Source organism: Saccostrea cucullata, unplaced genomic scaffold, assembly GCF_032062105.1.
Source record: "Saccostrea cucullata isolate Sc308-1 unplaced genomic scaffold, CSIRO_AGI_Scuc_v1 ctg3385, whole genome shotgun sequence".
Classification (NCBI taxonomy): domain Eukaryota; kingdom Metazoa; phylum Mollusca; class Bivalvia; order Ostreida; family Ostreidae; genus Saccostrea; species Saccostrea cuccullata.
This window is the reverse complement of record NW_026932938.1, coordinates 11,347-29,206: the sequence shown is the minus strand read 5'-3', so window position 1 is coordinate 29,206 and position 17,860 is coordinate 11,347. Positions and strand designations below refer to the sequence as shown.

Here is a 17,860-nt window from a genome sequence, read left to right as displayed (position 1 = left end):
TCAAACTTAAAAACTTTCCATACTTTTGAATGAAGATCTTAAAATCTATAGGAGTCTACCCCATGCCTACATGTATCTATTTATGACTGCAGGTATGTAAATCACCATGAAATGTTTCAAGTCAGTAATATTATCTTGTAGGAAAATGATCCAAAAATCTATAGAAAATCTCCTATCCATTCTTCACTTAAGATGTAAAGTTTGAAGGTTACAAATTATTGACAAAGGTAGTTATCTCAATAATCTCATGCTTTGACCTTGAATATTGTCCTATACAACTAAGTGCATTACTCCAAACACTATATGTGTAGTAAGAATAAAATTTATGGAATAATAAAAATATTCAACATATTATCACAGATTATAGGACACTTGCATCTTTATGGGGGTCCTATTGAGACCTATTAAATTCAAAATAGGACAAACACAAACAAAATGTATTTACAGTTCCAGGAAAGTAAAAAAAAATACACCAAAGCTAGCTTCTGAATATCTGTGTCATTTTTAGGGGGTTGACTTTTAAGATGTCACCGTCTTGTAAAACGTATTCTTGAAAGTAACCCCTACGAGAACCCCTAGCAGAGGGTCGGACCCCTCCTTTAGGGAAGAGAGCTTTTTTTGTTGGGAGGAGCCATGGCTGCAACGAAACAAGGAAGATAACATATGGTGTTGTTGTTATGGAAACCTGACGCAATCATATTACGTCACCGGAGTGGAATTTCCCGTACTTTCTCTTTATGAATGAAAATAATGCATTTCGAGTAGACGTTCGGGAATTCTCTACTATGTCAAATCAATTCTTGTATGAAATGTTGACTATCTTGTATGAAAGTGACTGAAATTATGCTTTTAATATGAATATTGACTCAAAATAATATAAGTTTCATACATGTTTCATAGAAGAAAATGAACTTTTCATTCAGGAAATGAATTTGACTGAATTATGACGTCATTATACCGTCATGACACCTGTCAATCAAAGCAGACGACGGAATTTCGCTTTGTCATCATGTCAAATCAATTCTTGTATGAAATGTTGACTATCTTGTATGAAAGTGACTGAAATTATGCTTTTAATATGAATATTGACTCAAAATAATATAAGTTTCATACATGTTTCATAGAAGAAAATGAACTTTTCATTCAGGAAATGAATTTGACTGAATTATGACGTCACTATGACGTCATGACACCTGTCAATCAAAGCAGACGACAGAATTTCGCTTTGTCATCATGTCAAATCAATTCTTGTATGAAATGTTGACTATCTTGTATGAAAGTGACTGAAATTATGCTTTAAATATGAATATTGCTTTATAAGTTTCACACATGTTTCATAAACTTTTCATTCAGGAAATGAATTTGACTGAATTATGACGTCATTATGACGTCATGACACCTGTCAATCAAAGCAGACGACGGAATTTCGCTTTGTCATCATGTCAAATCAATTCTTGTATGAAATGTTGACTATCTTGTATGAAAGTGACTGAAATTATGCTTTTAATATGAATATTGACTCAAGATAATATAAGTTTCATACATGTTTCATAGAAGAAAATGAATTCAGGAAATGAATTTGACTGAATTATGACGTCATGACACCTGTCAATCAAAGCAGACGACAGAATTTCGCTTTGTCATCATGTCAAATCAATTCTTGTATGAAATGTTGACTATCTTGTATGAAAGTGACTGAAATTATGCTTTTGATATGAATATTGACTCAAAATAATATATGTTTCATACATGTTTCATAGAAGAAAATGAACTTTTCATTCAAAAGTTAATGACTCGTGTCAATCCATGACCGACTTGTTTTGACACCTCACAAGACACATGATTTTAGCCCACAAAACCAATGGAGTAGATACAAGGATTAATGGAGGAAGTCCAAACTAAACTCTTGGAAGACATTAAGGCTCATTATGAGAGTAACTTTCAAGTGTTTGTTTATTACAAAATTATGTATTATGATAAAAAAAAGATTTCACTTTCATTTGTTGTGCCTTACTGTCCCTCACTCAGATCAGAAATGATCTGTTGGTTTTGTAGGTCTCCTTTTTATATAGACTCTCAGGTGTAATTATTTTTTAACTTGCAGAGGAAAAAACCAATAGAGAATTTTGAATTAGGAATAATTCAAAAATCTCATTTATCACTGAAAAAAAAATCTAGGTCTGAGGAGCTTGCTTAACAATAGAAAACACCAAATTTGGGTTCTGTCTTTTTTATTTATAGTTAACACAGAAATATCCGTTTGGACTGTTGAATCTCGCCTCGACAGATGGGGCAAAACTGAAAGGAAGGAGCACACAAGGCACAGCAGCATACGTGTCCACAAGGTAGAAAAACGATTTGTAATTCCTCGTCTAAACAAATGTGACATTTTCCTCGAGCCTGGACGTCTGGTTCTGGGTTCAGTAGAGGTTTAATCTCAGGTAAAGGTTTATATCCCTGCTTCTCTAAGTCCCCGACAAATATACTCATCACCCAGCTTCGTCCTTTATACTGATTGATGTAAGGACAATTGGGGTTCCAATAAGCATGTTCTGCATAAGGATCCTCCTCAAGATCCCAATTCTCTAAAGTCATTCCACAATGAAAACAGGTAGCGTTATCTTTCACTCCCCTGTAGTAAAACCCAGCTCGAGCTAGGTCTGGTATTTTTCCTGAGAGAAGTTCAGGCCATCCCTGCTCAAAAGTAGCTTCTCTCTTTGAGAGCTGAGCATACTGGGGAAAACGCATGGGTTGGTCTGGCTCACGACTCCCTATGATTAGAAATGACCTTTGATTTTGAATAAGAATACCTTTTATAGAGAAGAAAAAAAAACAACAACACATAAAACAACAATTCAATTTTTTATTTGTAACAACAAACAAACAAACAAACATATCAATAACCATAAGGTAAAGTGTTATAATTCTCTACAATTTGTCTCTTGTCATATACAATTCTAACTGTTTTCTCTGAAGGTTTATTCACGACCTCATAATCACGGGTCCTCTGGATTTTGCTGGGATAGGGGACTTTTACTTCCTCTATTTCTCCCTTGAGCATTTTTTCTAAAGTCTCTGGGCACACCAACTGAGAGGTTCGATGGTTGAAAGTGATTCCTTTGCATTTATGAACCTCGGTTCCTTTGTCCGTCCGGTAAGCATAATTTTTAGGACCTGCCGACATGAATTTGGTGATGTGATCCCCGTCTAATTCGTCGGTCCATTCTCCTAAACTATGACCCAAGGTAGGATTAAAAGCTCCTTCCTTATGTTGGTAAATGATACTGTCCGTATCGAAATAAAGGCCCCGTTCTTCTAAAGGTTGTAAAGTCTCGTAGAGATGTAAGCGGGCATAGGCGGTGGTAAAACAAGCCAGGATCACGTTTCCAAAGGGACATTCTTCGACGAATTCCTGTTTGTCTTGAAAATTCACTAGAATCTTGTCTTCATGGAATTCTTCTTTATTGACTAAGAGTCGCACACCCTTGATGTCGAGAGTCGAATTTTGTAAGAGTTGATGTAATTCCTCTACTTCGTCCAAGTATCTGACTTTGGGTAATAACAAGCGTTGAGCAAATTTTCCCCACAGACAATTTAAAAAGAGTTTAGCAATGGTTCTTCTCACTGGATTCTTCTTGATACTGATCCTATCCATCATGAATCCTTCTTTGTCGAAGATTTGATAATGTAATCTTGTTCTTGTTCTGAGGTCTTACACTCGGGGGGAAATCCGGACGCTTCCTGTTTGATCTTGAGGAAGGTATTGATGTAGTTTTTAAATAAGTCTTGACTGCTTTCTTTGAAATGCCACACTTCGTAAATTTGCTCTAAGGTATAGCCCATGTCTAGGGCTTTATGTAATTCGCTCGTCACCCAAGTACCCGTGAGACTACGTTCCCGGTCGGTGTGTTGACATCGATCTTGAGACGTAGAGTCTTGTTGTTCGGCACACGTGCGACATAAGGGAAATAATAACTTACCTCCCGTCCGATAAGGTAATACGGGGTGAAAGAGGCCTCGGGGTGGTAAGACCCGACAGTGAATGAGACCGAAATAACTTCTCACGTCCTGGAAGTCGTCTGTGATGATCTCGGGATGCCCTAGGGGAAAAGGTCTGTGTTTCAACACGTAAGGGTATAAGGAACACACGTCCACGTATCTCATGTCCCCTTCTTCACAATATAATTTAGTGGCATTGGTCCGGCCTCCGTACAGGGCTTCTCGAGGTTTCAAAGGATCCGGAATGTCCAGATCTCGTACAAATTGCTGTAAACTCTCATCTTGTTGCACTTGTTGATCGAAATCGTGCTCCCAGATACTACACACGTTGTACCCCATGTCCTCTAAATCCGCAGTCCTTCTGAGAGTTTTCTCGTGTAATTGTTGGTAAGTAAATTGGGTCCGGTGAGGATGAGTTTCCGTCTGTAAACTGGGATAGCAAGTGGGGCATCCGTGCCAATAACACCCGTAAAATTCGTAGACGGTACGAGTCGCTTCCTGGTATCCGTCGACGGTATAATTTCCGATCGGGACTTCGCCTCCGTTTCTGGCATGTCGTATGTGACATCCATTCTGATGACTCATCCAGGTGAGCCACCGACAGGCTTTGGCCGAATATTGTCGTGCCGGTTCATACCCGAGGTTCGGAATGATGGCAATGGTGTCTTTAGGCATGAAATTTCGACGGTAGGCTAAATTAGCAGCACTGGCAAACGTGATGGATTCCTGGAAAGGGTCCACGTTGACCAACTTCTTGAGGGTGCTTCTAAACCGTGCACAGCATCGTCTTAAAATGTCGACGTCCGAGATACAATACCCTACAAACTCTTTCTGGAAATCAAACACTTTTCCCCTCTGTTGGTCGTACCATTCGTAAAAAGCTTTTCGTCCACTGGTAGTCATTTCGTCCGGTTTGTAGAAAGCTGCCGGTGGATAAGGTCCCACGTAATTCTGGTTCTGTTCCGTATTAAAAAAGTGAGGGAAATAACCTTTCTTCAATTCGTTCAATCCGAAAGCGGAGGGCATCTTGGCCAAAGGAAAGGTTAAGAAACTTTACGAGTCGATGAATTTGAGTCCACACATTTCCATGGACAAGATCTTACTCCCGTTCATGATCACGTTAGGTTTCAGGGGAGAAGAATGCACTATGTAATTCAAAATGAATTGTCCGTCGTATCCTTTGAAGTTATGGGCGATGACGATGGCCCCGTCGTGTACTAAAGTGGAATTCTTAGTACCTGTAGTGGGTTGAAATAACCAGTCCATGAACTTCTTTAAGGTGTCTGGTCCTTGAAATAGGTGCTGACGGGGTCCCATGTGTTGACAATGAGGACAAGGTTGGTCTATGGGTAAGTCATCGCAATGTTGACAGACGCGATGTGCCACACACAGATTAGGAACGTGAATGCCCGATTCCTGAGTGCATTCGAAATCGAAATAAATGGTAAATTCTAAGGTGCCTTTTCCCTTCTTCTTCTTCTTGGGCTTCTGTCGAACGTAGCACCGATGATCGGCATCGACGATTTTCTTACAGATCTTACACAGTTTCTGATCTCCGCATTTGTGATGAGGAAATAATTTCTTAGGTATCCAGGACTGACACTTCTCGCATAACCCCATTAAATTGCAGACAGTAGTGGTGGTTTTCTTACCATGGGGTTTTAAATGATCTTCGTAGCAGGTCCTGTTCTTAAACATTCCATGGCATTCCTGGCATTTAATCTTGATCCCTTCATCGGGACAATTAGGGTGATGTCCTAAACAAAAGGTACAGCGATGAGGGCATTTGGAGCGATGGTCTGTGACATTCCTGTACCCCACGTCGCAATGATCACAGTAATAGGGGTTCCCCGTTACTCCCGGCATCGATATGATGGCATCGCAATGACGGTTGTCTAACAAAATGTTCAAACAAGTTCCATCTCCCCAGCCTTTGAAGATGCGCTCTAAACAGAGTTTAGTGGAAGTAGATTTGAACTGAAATATTTTCAGACGATACTGAGGAGCTAATACCTGTTGTAATTTCGGCCACTCTGCATTTCCACAAGCTTGAGTGATATCACATCCGGCTTGTTCCATGAGGGCTATGGCTTCGTTCTTCTGGTCCAAGGATTTCTTATCGCCCTTCCGCATACGGAGCCATCGTTTTTCCCATTCAGGGTCTGGATGATCGGGTTTCTGACTGTGTAATCGAGTGACGACGATGGCTCTAGCCAAACAAAATTTATCATGGGGATTGACGATCCGAACGATGGCTCGTTTATTTTTCTTGAAAGTTTCTTTATCCAGTTGTAGATGTTTGTTTCTGTTTCCACCACTCCCCTGGGGATTCTCGATGTGTAACAGATCGAATTCCGTGGAGCCGTCGCCGATTTTGAACTCCTTTTTGGATTGTTGCACACGTTGTATTTCTTTTAAAATGACGTCTTCGTTTAAATCTTTACATTGCATAAACTTGTAAGAAATGTCTGATTCCAGAGAATCGTGATGAAGGTTCAGGCGGAGGTAATCGTTAGGATCACACTGCATTTTAGATTTGAAGTCTTGTAACATGTTTGTGAATAATCGCCGAAGGAAAGCTGTGTTTTCTTCTTCTTCTGGAAATTCATCGAAATGAACGACATATCTATTTTCATGCGCTTTAAATTTTGGAGAGGTCCTTTTTTCAGCTAGTCTCATGTGATAATACTCAGAAATGGGTTTAGGTGGTAAATCTATTTCTCTCTCGGTACTTTTTCGTTTCAATATTCGTCGAGCCTGTACCTGTTTTTCTCTAGTAGAATCCATGTCTATCAGCTGATGGCTCTGAGGGTAAAATGAACCCAAAGTCGGAGAAAAACCGAATTTATACAGTGGATGACGTCACAATGCATAGGTAAGCATTTTTTTTTTTTGCACACGGCCCTTTATAGATCTTGCAACAGGTATATAAGAACAGGCAGGTAAAAGGTATATTTCTTTTGCACACGACCCTAATTTTTTGCACACGGCACTTTATCGCTGATGCAAACAGGTATATATATAAGAAAACGTAGGTAAAAAGTATTTTTTGCACACGGCCCTAAAATAAATCCATGCTATATATATAAACCAGCGCTGGACATTGAGGATCACTCTGCGTGAGTACTTGAAAGTGAACACAAGTAAAAAAGTTTCAGTGGTCAAGTCAGAGGTATGGAACCAAGGTATCGCTGGTTTATTGAGAATACTGACAAGAGTGGACCCTGGATGAAAACCCTAGAAGAAGCCACGCAGGATTACCATAAAACCCATTCAGAGGAATCTAATCAAACAGTATGGACTTGGGAGGAATACTTTAAAGAACTGTGGGGCTTGGATAAGATGATTCCTGAACAATCTAAAGAAAAAGTTGAAGAAACTAAACAAAAAGTATGGTTGGAAAAAAGAGTGAAATTTCCTGAAAATTATGTGGTGATAAGGAAGCACTGCTCTTTTGAGGGAATGAAGGGTTATCACGACTACAAATGGGAGATCAGAGGTGAGGATGATGATGGTTTTCGGATTGAAACTATATACTTCCCCGAGTTAGAATCGTGTATTGAACATTTACTTCTGTACAAGAAAGAAGGAAAAGCCTTAAAAAGACCGCATCTAGGTACTTATACAGAGTATCTCCATGGAATAATTCCTTATTTTCCAAATGAAAAAGGTATCCCTTGGATGACACGAGACTATGATGATGATGATGATGATAATTTGGACTTTATTTTAGATTAAAAGACAGCCTGTAAATTGTTGTATTTTCATTCTGAATAAAATCTGTGTTCTTGATATAATCTGTCTTGTGTGTTATTTGTTATTGTTTTCAGTAAAAATCCAGTTTGAACCGGCTGGCTGGCTAGACTGGCTAGACTGTGAAGCGTGACGTCATAATCACATTCTTGAAATGTTTTGCACACGGCGCATTTACCTGTGTCCATAAACAAAACGTAGTACCAACGTACCAATGTAAACACAGTGTAAACAACTCCGTATTTAGGGATAGGTTAGGGGATAGGGTTAGAGGGCTAAGGGGGGCTAGGGTTAGGGTTAGGGGGTTAGGGTTAGTTAGGGTTAGGGTTAGTTAGGGACAGTTATGGTTAGGGTTAGGGTTAGGGTTAGGTTAGGGTTAGGGGGTAGGGGGTAGGGTTAGGGTTAGTTAGGGCCAGGGGGCTTAGGGTTAGTTAGGGTTAGTTAGGGCTAGGGGGTTAGGGTTAGTTAGGGTTAGGGGGTTAGGGTTAGTTAGGGTTAGGGTTAGTTAAGGTTAGGGTTAGTTAGGGCTAGGGGTTAGGGTTAGGGCTCAACCAATCAAAACTGATCACGTGATTTTCTCTCAGCCAATCAGAATGCGACGTTTTTCATACTAATTCGCCATTATTTAAACACTAATTTGACAACAGATATTTCCGTTATTTCCCAATCGTGACAAGTAGCACACGGTAGGGGGTGCTCACGCCTTCATTGCACCTGATCCCACCTTTGCTGTTTTGGGGGTCCGTGTTTGCTCTTCTCCTATTTTGTATTATTTTATGGACTGTAAGCTTAAATGCTGTTCGTTATCTCCATTTATTTAACTGAGAAGGAGAGTTGTCAAGATATTTCCTGCACATCTATAGCCATGAGTGTCTAAGAGGCCATGTCAGTAAGCGTTGAGCTTCATCACACTATATCATCAGTTTACATGAAAAGTGAAAAATTTAGTCCTAGCTCAAATTTTGTGAATATGTTGCATATGAATAGTCTTTCAAAAAATATATCTATGAATGTAAAAAGTTCATCTGGTAACTAGGGAAACAGTTTTCCTTGGATACAACTCAATTATTATGGCTGAAATCGCTAATTTTGTATTCTTCTTGTTATTTGTGACAGAAATAATTCATATGCACTATTTTTTAAAGAAAAAAAATCATATTTTTGACTTTCCATAGAAAGTTCAATGCTTACTGACATGGTCTCTTAAATCTTTGATCCCCATATTGTGACCCAGTCCAATATACAGGGGTCATGATTTGAACAGATTATAACCGCACAAAGTAATGAAGTTATATCAGTGACAAAACTGTCAAGTTAACAAATATATGATGACATATGAAGATTAATTGCGCTCAAAAGTCGATTGAAACAACAATTTTTTTTTAATAGAGCAAACACGGACCCCTGAAAACAGAGAGTGGTAGTTTACATTCATTCTAATGTCGTTTATAGAAATTCATATAATGAGTATACACGACAAAGGCGGTATTCATAAACTGGTGAGGAAGTCGCGATCGCTAACCTTGTCTTTCCATTTATCCGACCGCTTTTTAAAAACAGACTGAGATGCAAGATTTCAACAGGCACTTCTACAGTTATACTGAAACTTATGCACGCTAGCTTGTTTCAGATATGATTTGACAATATCATATCATTCGATCATCAGAATCTCCCTTTTCCTGAGGATGATTAGATCTGTATCAAAATATAGCTATTCTTTGTTGTATAATTCTTGAGAAGATTTTTTAAAGATATTTTCAATATATACATTTTATATTCCTATTTAAAACGTTTGATCGATTCCCTAAAACTTTTTGTATCATTTCAATGATATGTTGTAAATGTAAAATAAAAATAGAACTCAAAGAGAAACAGTACACTAGCTGGTGAAGCTCATCGAGCTGTACCCACGTGCATGCATGTAAAAACGTGCACCAAAAAAAGGTACATGCAACTTGTATGTAGTATATCTTAATACATTCCGGAAAAAGTACATTTGTGGTTTTGCTTTTAGTCTCTATTTTCACTTTGGTAGTTTACACATTTTTGCGTGTATCTACCCGAAAAAGCTTCAGCATGGCAACGGATACTAGGATCCCCACAGGTAACAATGTATTATTGATAATTATAATATATTTGAGACCAAATCCTCGCTGAGAATCATCAAATGCACTAAAGTAAACATTGGGGACACGCCCTGATCAACTTGATCGGCTTTACGCTCTTTACAGCTTTGGTTTAGAATGTTTAGCCTAAGCAAACACTGAGGAATAAAATTTTGTATTTATGATGCAGTTTATTTTGATAGAGAATTCATTGTATTTATCTTAAGATCTCTGTGAAATGAAATTAATTTTGGAGTTATCAATATCGTGATTACCGATTACGGAATGCCACTTGCTATATGGTAGATGATCTTAACGATTTTAACATTTCAAATCACTTAAAATCACTTATGTATTTGGATTTTTATTTATAGTTGCTGCTGAAGAGATAGACCTGACCACTGTTCGTGTTGTTGTAATTGTTCCAGAACTGACTTTAAAAACAAAAGTGTTCGGGGCAAAGGAACCCAGCAAAAATTGTAAAGTCGAAGTTAAACCAGAGACAAGGTACGAGGAGTTATCTTCCCTTCCCTAAGCCGTGCTTAGTCACACAGATTGTTCAGTCTTGGATTAGGTATTACTGATCTGCCTGATTATGTAATTCTCTGTGTTTGTAGAAGTTTACAGTTCACTGCTGAAATAGAAGAAAAAGGTGGTAAGGTGATCAAGTATGAATATAAAGCCAACAAACTACCTGGGGACATCGAGCCTAATTGTAAACCTGAGGTAAAGGGTCTATTTCCAAAGATTCATCTATTATAATTATAATGAAACTTACAAGGTCTTATCCTTCTAACAGCCAAAAAATGTATAATTACGGAATCTTCAATTTGGGTTGTTGTTTTTTTACCTAGGTAGATACAAATCAGTTTTATGAATCATAACAGTCATATAAAGTTATATATATATAATATATGTTTTAGCAGTAATTTTTTCAATATAGTTAACTGCATTTTCCTATTTCAGTTTAAAAAGGGGCAGGTAATTCTAAATTTGAAGAAGAAGGAAGAGAGTTCGTGGGCAGTTCAGCTCTCTAAGAGTGGACTTGATCAGGATCCAGATGCCTAGGCACAGAAAGCAGAGCCAAGGATATTGAATCAGATGAATCCTGTTATTGGATTGAAGGCATGTTTGTAAACATTTAGTACTTGAGCTGATATGGTCAACAAGATTTTAATACAGAGGTATTGTACCTATACTTATCAACTGATATGCTGAAGTGAAATATGCATGCAGTAATTTCTACTTTTTATGCCTGTCATATTTTGCTAGCTTTGCAAAACCTAGAACTACCTTATATCATTTAAAGATTTATGACTAAATGTTTTAATGTTTAACTCCCTCTTATACATCACAAAGAACTGTTTCTATCCTATCTATGATATTCGATGACTGTTGATGATATTAGTAACTTTATATTGGAAGGGTTTTGATGTACATAGAATATTATATAAGATTATATTTTTAAAAATTAATAAATGTAATGATTAAATAGCTGACAAAAATCAATATTAATGAAAATGACTTGTTTATAGTTACTTTAATTTTAGTATTCCATGGAAAAATATTTTTACTGTACACTAACTGTAAGCAATCCATCTTTGTATGCTGTATATATATGTAAATAGTTTATAGTACTGTTTATCAGTAGATATCCTTTAGCTGTGCAATAATGTTGAAATTAAAGTACAAGGTTATACATATTTTACTTTAGTTGTTTATTTATCATATAATTTTTTTATTTGTTGATAACTTTATAATTCTTTTTACCCAAAATATAGATCTGTAAATAATCAATGAGTAGATACTGTGATCTTTAAAAAATAAAATTCATGTTAGTTTTGGTATCTGGTTGTTCTTTGTTTTGTTTTTTGTTTTTTTTTTTTTTGTTTTGTTTTTTTTTGTTATAGTAACTACTAGGATATAGGTTTACCCTTAAAGTTATTAACAAGACACATTTGGTTTTCAAAAATTAGCATCTGAACATGTGTAGATCTTGATATGGTGAATTACTCAATCATATTCTACAGCAGTTGTTGATCTATCTTGATCATAGGTCGTTTGAAATAATACTTAAGAAATTAATTGTCCATAGTACTATGCAGGCTAATTAAGTATATATATTCCATCATAATCGTGTATACTCCATCATATTTTACAGCAGGTTGATGATTCATATTTTGATTTGAATAATACCCAATAAATTAATTGTCCAAAATGGACCGGTTTATCTAACAATGAAAATTAAAGGTCACATTGTAAATCATCTTCAAAGTTAAACATTTCAGGAATTTCGTTTATCAAGTATACATGACTAAATCGTGTGTACACACTCAATCATATTAAATAGATACCGGCGATTAAGTATATTTATCATCATTTCACAAAGACTAAATATGTCCAGTCCTACATCTCCTACACAGATTTCCTCTTTCATCATTTAGTTGTTAAGCGGTTCCTCTTTGAGTTTAATTTGCTGCTCCACCCCGAATCGGAAACTACAGTTACCCTCGACAACCCAATGTACAGTCCTTTCTTCTATCGTAAAACCAGTCGTGCCTTTCTTTTGCTCATCCTTCATTATCTGGGAAAAATCTCCCTCAAACGACTGGATAAACGAATTATTGTCTTTTAAATTCGTTAAAGATACAATCACAATTCCTCGAATTTTTACTAACATTTTATATTTGGCACTAAAATCATTTTCCCGCACCTCAAGATCCGCCGTCGCGGAATGGTTTCCCTTGACCCTAATTGTGCTATTTACTGCCCAGGTCAAGGAATTTTCACAAGTATCCTCAAATCCTGTTTGCATATTCACCTCTCTCCCAAATCCCGCTGTAATCTCGGCCACTTCCTCCGGAAGTCCTAGTTTGAGTTCCACATTAAATCCCTTGGTGAATCCCTTCTCCATGCTGGTTGTACTCACACAAGACGTTGTTCTCTCGGTTTGGAAGGAATGCTCTTGTTCGTTCTCTGTATTGTTGTGATATGTTGACCTAAATACAACTTGAGCTTTCGGAATTTTCTCCATATTTTTGTCTTCGTACACTGGCTTCTCCGTGACGAATCGAACACGTGACCAGTTGACATTCATCTGCACATCTTCCAGACGGAGCTTGCTGTTTTCTTTGGAGCGAACCTTGAGAAAGTTCGTCCAGGCCCAAGTTTTGACAATGTCCTCAAGATCTACAACGTTTGCCATACTGCTGGAATACAGTAAATGATAAAAAAAAGTTAATATTATATAATACAAATACCGGTTTATGCCTCGGACACTTGTTTCTATAAATATAAAAAACTAATAATATTTTTTATCCCACAGACAGAAAAAAATACCAGCAACAATATAATGATAACTGCATGGTATATTATTATTATGCTACTGGTTGACGAAAGTATAACAAAAAATGTCAGTGATTTATACATAGATTTTTATAAAATTTAGGTTGGTTGTTGATTAGACTCTGATAAGAATTTTCTTCCAAAGATTAAGTGAAAAAAATCGAAATAATAACAAGTCTTGTATATTTGAAGGGCGTACTTTCTCCAACAATATACAATTGCTAAATATACGTACATATAAAAGTTATGTGACCTTGAATGTTTACTTTCATTTTAAAAAGTAAAAATATTTCTTTTGCAACAATGCAGAAAAAAATCATATAGAAGGCCTTTCACCCCCACCCTCACTTTTTCGTTTTTGTCTCCCTCGATCTCTTTTCTCATTCAATGGTCTAAAATTTCAGATTGTGTTTGTTTATAATATTTGTTATTCATGTTATACACACATTTTAAAATGTAGCGGAACTTTTTATGAAGTTGCGATATTTTAGACTGCAGTTCACTTAATTTAAGGGGGCCGACTATAGTTTTATTGTGTGAAAACTACAATAGCGAAACTCTTCATTATTATACCATATATAACTTGCATTAACTTCAGTGTACATGCAAAGTTTGGGGAAAATTTACCGTCCAGGTATTTTTGAGGGACCGTCTCAAAATACAGGTACATTTACTATAGGATTATATAGGAAAATGCCAATTTTTAGCACTTTAAAGCAAATTATACAAATACTACATTAGACATTTTGTTCAAACTATAATATTTTATGAGTAATACTATATGATACAATATATGTAAGAAACACAAAATTCTACTGTCTTGTTAAGAGAGGGGGCATCTCAATATGCAAAAAAATAGCAAATTTTACTATTTTTATAGAGTACTACAAAATATGACGTAAACAATGGATTCAAAAGAAAACGTAATAAAAATATTGGAGATATTCTAAAATTTCTATGTTTTAAATTTCAAGAGCGTGTGTTTATTACTTTTTCTGTAATAATATTTTTATTACCCCTTTCTTTAAGAGCTTCAGATTACCATAACGTCAAAAAGACACTGCAGCGACGTCATCCTACCAATCAATTGCAAAATCGGTTAAATAATCAGTTATAATATCGAATTGTAATTACATTTTTATACCTATAATTTCTTAATTTTGTTTAATTCTAATAATTAAGCGAAAAAAGTTGCATTAAAACAATAAATACGCTTCATTTTACTATGATGCGCGAAATATTGCGCAATGGAAACTATAGTCGGTCCCCTTAAATCGTGTAGAAACGTTGAAATAGTCACAGTTCTTCGCAAAACTTTTATACTGTATTTGACGAAGGAGAGTTGGACATAACAACCTAGGGCAATAAAACTCGATATCCATCGGTCATGCCGCTGTGGGAATTCGCTTTCCTCGTCTATGTTAACATATTACAATTAGCATAAAACCGTAATAAAACCGAATACAGTGTATGGAGAACTCGACTGATCTTCTAAACTTTTGCAATCAGAAATAACAAACTTATTCTGTATACATGTACATTGTTCCGCATTTTCATAAATAAATAATATATGCATATCTGCCGATTAATTGCGTACACGATTCCAATTTCTGTCAGTAATTAATTTTAAAGAAATACTTTGTTAAATTCAAATTCTATTTTTCTTCAGCTTTGTTTAGTTACAGGATTTAAATTTAGATACTTACATATTAATTAATACTAGTATATACCTTTGTGTTCTATAAATATTGAGGGTACCAAAAGAAAGAAAATGCAATATGTTTGTTTCATATCGATTTTTCTGAATGTATAAAATTATATTTTAAAATAATCCCAAAACTGCCTAAGATATTTTTGAATATATCACATTTCAATTTTAACAAATGAAGAAATAAATGTATATAAGATTATTTACCTCGTGTTTTGCTGTTTAGTCCAGTGCCCGGTGTTTAGGAGAGTCGGGGCAGTTATGTGACTGTATCAACCCACGTCCTCCGGGAATCCCGCCCTGTAATCACACGAAAAGAGAACGAGGGATTAGGACAACTTACCGAACCAATATTATTACATTCTGATGAAACTGGCTTCACTCCAAACCAAACTTTTGTTTCTCAGTGACTCTAATCCTATTAATTTCACATTCACTTGTTTACTCAAAGTATTTCAATATTATTAGTTAATTTGCGGATTTCGATGTTTTAATTTCAGACTTCAGACGGCGTTATTCGCTTATTTATTTGTTCTCCCCATTGTTATTTCGTTTTCCTTTTACGTATAAAATTATAGAATATTTTGTTTGATGTAAAAATTTGGAATAGTTTTTAAAAATTAAAGCGCATATTTTTCTTTAAAGGAAAATTTAAAATGTTTAAAGGAAGAATTACTGTACTGAATACATGAAATATGTAGAGAAACAGAAAACTCTCTGTTTCATATGCAATTTTAACCTTTTTTTTATCCATTAATTTAAAAGATGTATATTTATGCATATTCAAATAAAACATTCACTTTCTATAAACCCACTTTTGGAATGTTTTTTTTTTAAATTACATAAAAAGCAATCGTTTAGAATGAAACGAGAAAAGTGCATTGTAGCTCAAATTCAGCTGAACCATTCCTAGAAGATTATCGATCAGAGATGGAAGCCCCACATCAGTCCGCCAGGATAAAGACAAACGTGATTTATGGTTGATATCAAACATCCATACTCGGTAAATTTGATAATCTCGACGGTTTTAATCGTGTCATTGTCGGTGCCGAGGGAATGCAGAACGTTAGTTACATAAAGCCTCCAGAAGAGGCAGACCACTTAACGTTAAGAGGCAAAAAATGTAGAAACGAGCATCGCTTCCAAACACTACATCAGTTTACTTAATGCTGGTACTTAATGCTAGAAATATTCAGCAAAATGAATACCGGTATTAGTTTAAACAATAACTAAACAAAACAGGGGAAGAGAAGAAAAAAGATCATTGAAAGGAATAAGCTACACCAATACTAAAAGCTGACTACAATGACTGTAGAAGAACAATCTAGAGAGTGTTTATATTTTGGATGCATTAGGCTGACACCGGAGAGAGCAAAAGCTACTCAAAACTTCATTAGCGTGTTCGTGTAGGACACGTGCATCATGTAATTGATCACAAGCAAATTAGTTTAAGGGTGAACCGTATGTTTAGATACATTGTCTGCGGCCCGGCATCGGGAACATATGTTTTTGTTATGACAAAGGATGCCATCAAATTTTGTTTGTAATTCTAGTCAGTTTTTTTTTTTTGCTAAAGCTTTATATATTTATAGAACCGCCATTTTCTCTAATAAGTATCCAGTTCATTTGGGGTTTGTTAAGAAGGAAATATGCAAAGTGTTATTTTCCGGGGTTGAATAGTGCATACGTTCAAAGTTAAACATGGTGAACGATGTTTCTTCCTCATAACTATCAGATGTCCAGTCATGTATTTCTAAAGCGACATTGAATTTAAAAACATTTTAGAGGTCATTGTTTAATAAGGGCGTTTTCAACTTTCCATATACACTGTATATATGAGGAAACTGGTCGCTTGGAACTATCTTGAACAAATCAAAATGAACTTTGGAAACACACAATTGATTGTTCCCATGCATCAACACGAAACTTTAAAACAAAAAAAAACTACATCATGATCATTTATTTATTTTCACGATGGAGATTTTATTGAAAAAATGTGAACATTTACAGGTTAAATTGTTAATCGATATTCGTGAAACAATTGCTCTTTCCCAGTGTTTGATACGGTGCAACCTGTCCCAGAAACCTTTGATCTTTACCAACAGAAAATAATTTCAAATAAAAAAATTATGCCACTAAAAAGTTATTGCAAAAATATATTTCTAATAGATTATGAAAATGTCTTACCTTTAATTTAATGAATTGACTATTTCTCCCCACTTATTTGCTCTGTCACTTCAGCAACAGTCATCGCCTATTTCATGCCGAGCACTGATTGGGTCGATAAAGTCACGTGTCTGTATCGACGTGTTGAATCAATGGCCGTGTGGCCAGGTAAATTATTTATGTTATTGTGAAGGTATAGCGATATTTCACAGATGGTGTACATAATTTCAGTGTTAATCATAGTGTAAACAGACTGTCACAATCAATATTTAATTTTAATTGCATTTACATTATGTTTATGGTTTTTATTTTATTTACCCTTTACTGGACCTCTATACTTTTGTTACCTTATTGAACCTCAGTTAAGTTTTGCAGGTATTGGTCAGTTACGACCTATTGTATTTTGGGGTATTTAAATCGCTGCATAGCTGACCAGGTAACCAGGGTCCACGTTTTCATAGCTTTTAAATGGTTGACATACAGTCCAAGATGAGTGGCTAAATTTTTTCTTTCAACGGTAACCATTTCTCCAAAGGGGTAAGTTTGTTTTTTATTTCATATGTAAGTTTTTGAGTAATACATTTAAAACGTAGAACTATTTAAGAACTTGAGTTAATTAATGTTTTTGTTACTATTTACGTATACAGGTTTTGCTGGGTAGAGTTACTCATGCGTTTATTGTTCTATTTTTGTGCAATGTACTGAGTTATATACGCACGTAGGCTATTTTGTTTTGCCGCTTATAAAGTCGGTGTTGTGGGTTTAATAGTTAAAACCACTTTTG

At 35.8% G+C, this 17,860-nt stretch overlaps 3 protein-coding genes across 3 annotated transcripts; 1 reads left to right on the top strand and 2 right to left on the bottom strand.

The window, feature by feature from the left end:
• Positions 1-3,654: 3,654 nt before the first annotated feature.
• Positions 3,655-5,025, bottom strand: LOC134236587 (uncharacterized). Its single transcript, XM_062718760.1, has one exon. It carries the CDS (start codon positions 5,023-5,025, stop codon positions 3,655-3,657), a length of 1,371 nt encoding a protein of 456 aa, XP_062574744.1.
• A 4,718-nt stretch (positions 5,026-9,743) lies between these two features.
• LOC134236591 (uncharacterized) lies at positions 9,744-11,666 on the top strand. The gene is made up of 4 exons (XM_062718764.1): positions 9,744-9,856; positions 10,232-10,364; positions 10,475-10,583; positions 10,824-11,666. The coding sequence occupies exons 1-4, from the start codon at positions 9,829-9,831 to the stop codon at positions 10,923-10,925; spliced, it is 372 nt and encodes a 123-aa protein (XP_062574748.1). The 5' UTR covers positions 9,744-9,828; the 3' UTR covers positions 10,926-11,666.
• A 231-nt stretch (positions 11,667-11,897) lies between these two features.
• Positions 11,898-17,290, bottom strand: LOC134236590 (uncharacterized). Its single transcript, XM_062718763.1, has 3 exons — positions 17,098-17,290; positions 15,118-15,210; positions 11,898-13,066 (listed from the first exon to the last, which is right to left on the bottom strand). The coding sequence occupies exon 3, from the start codon at positions 13,060-13,062 to the stop codon at positions 12,298-12,300; it is 765 nt and encodes a 254-aa protein (XP_062574747.1). The 5' UTR covers positions 13,063-13,066; positions 15,118-15,210; positions 17,098-17,290; the 3' UTR covers positions 11,898-12,297.
• Positions 17,291-17,860: the final 570 nt, after the last annotated feature.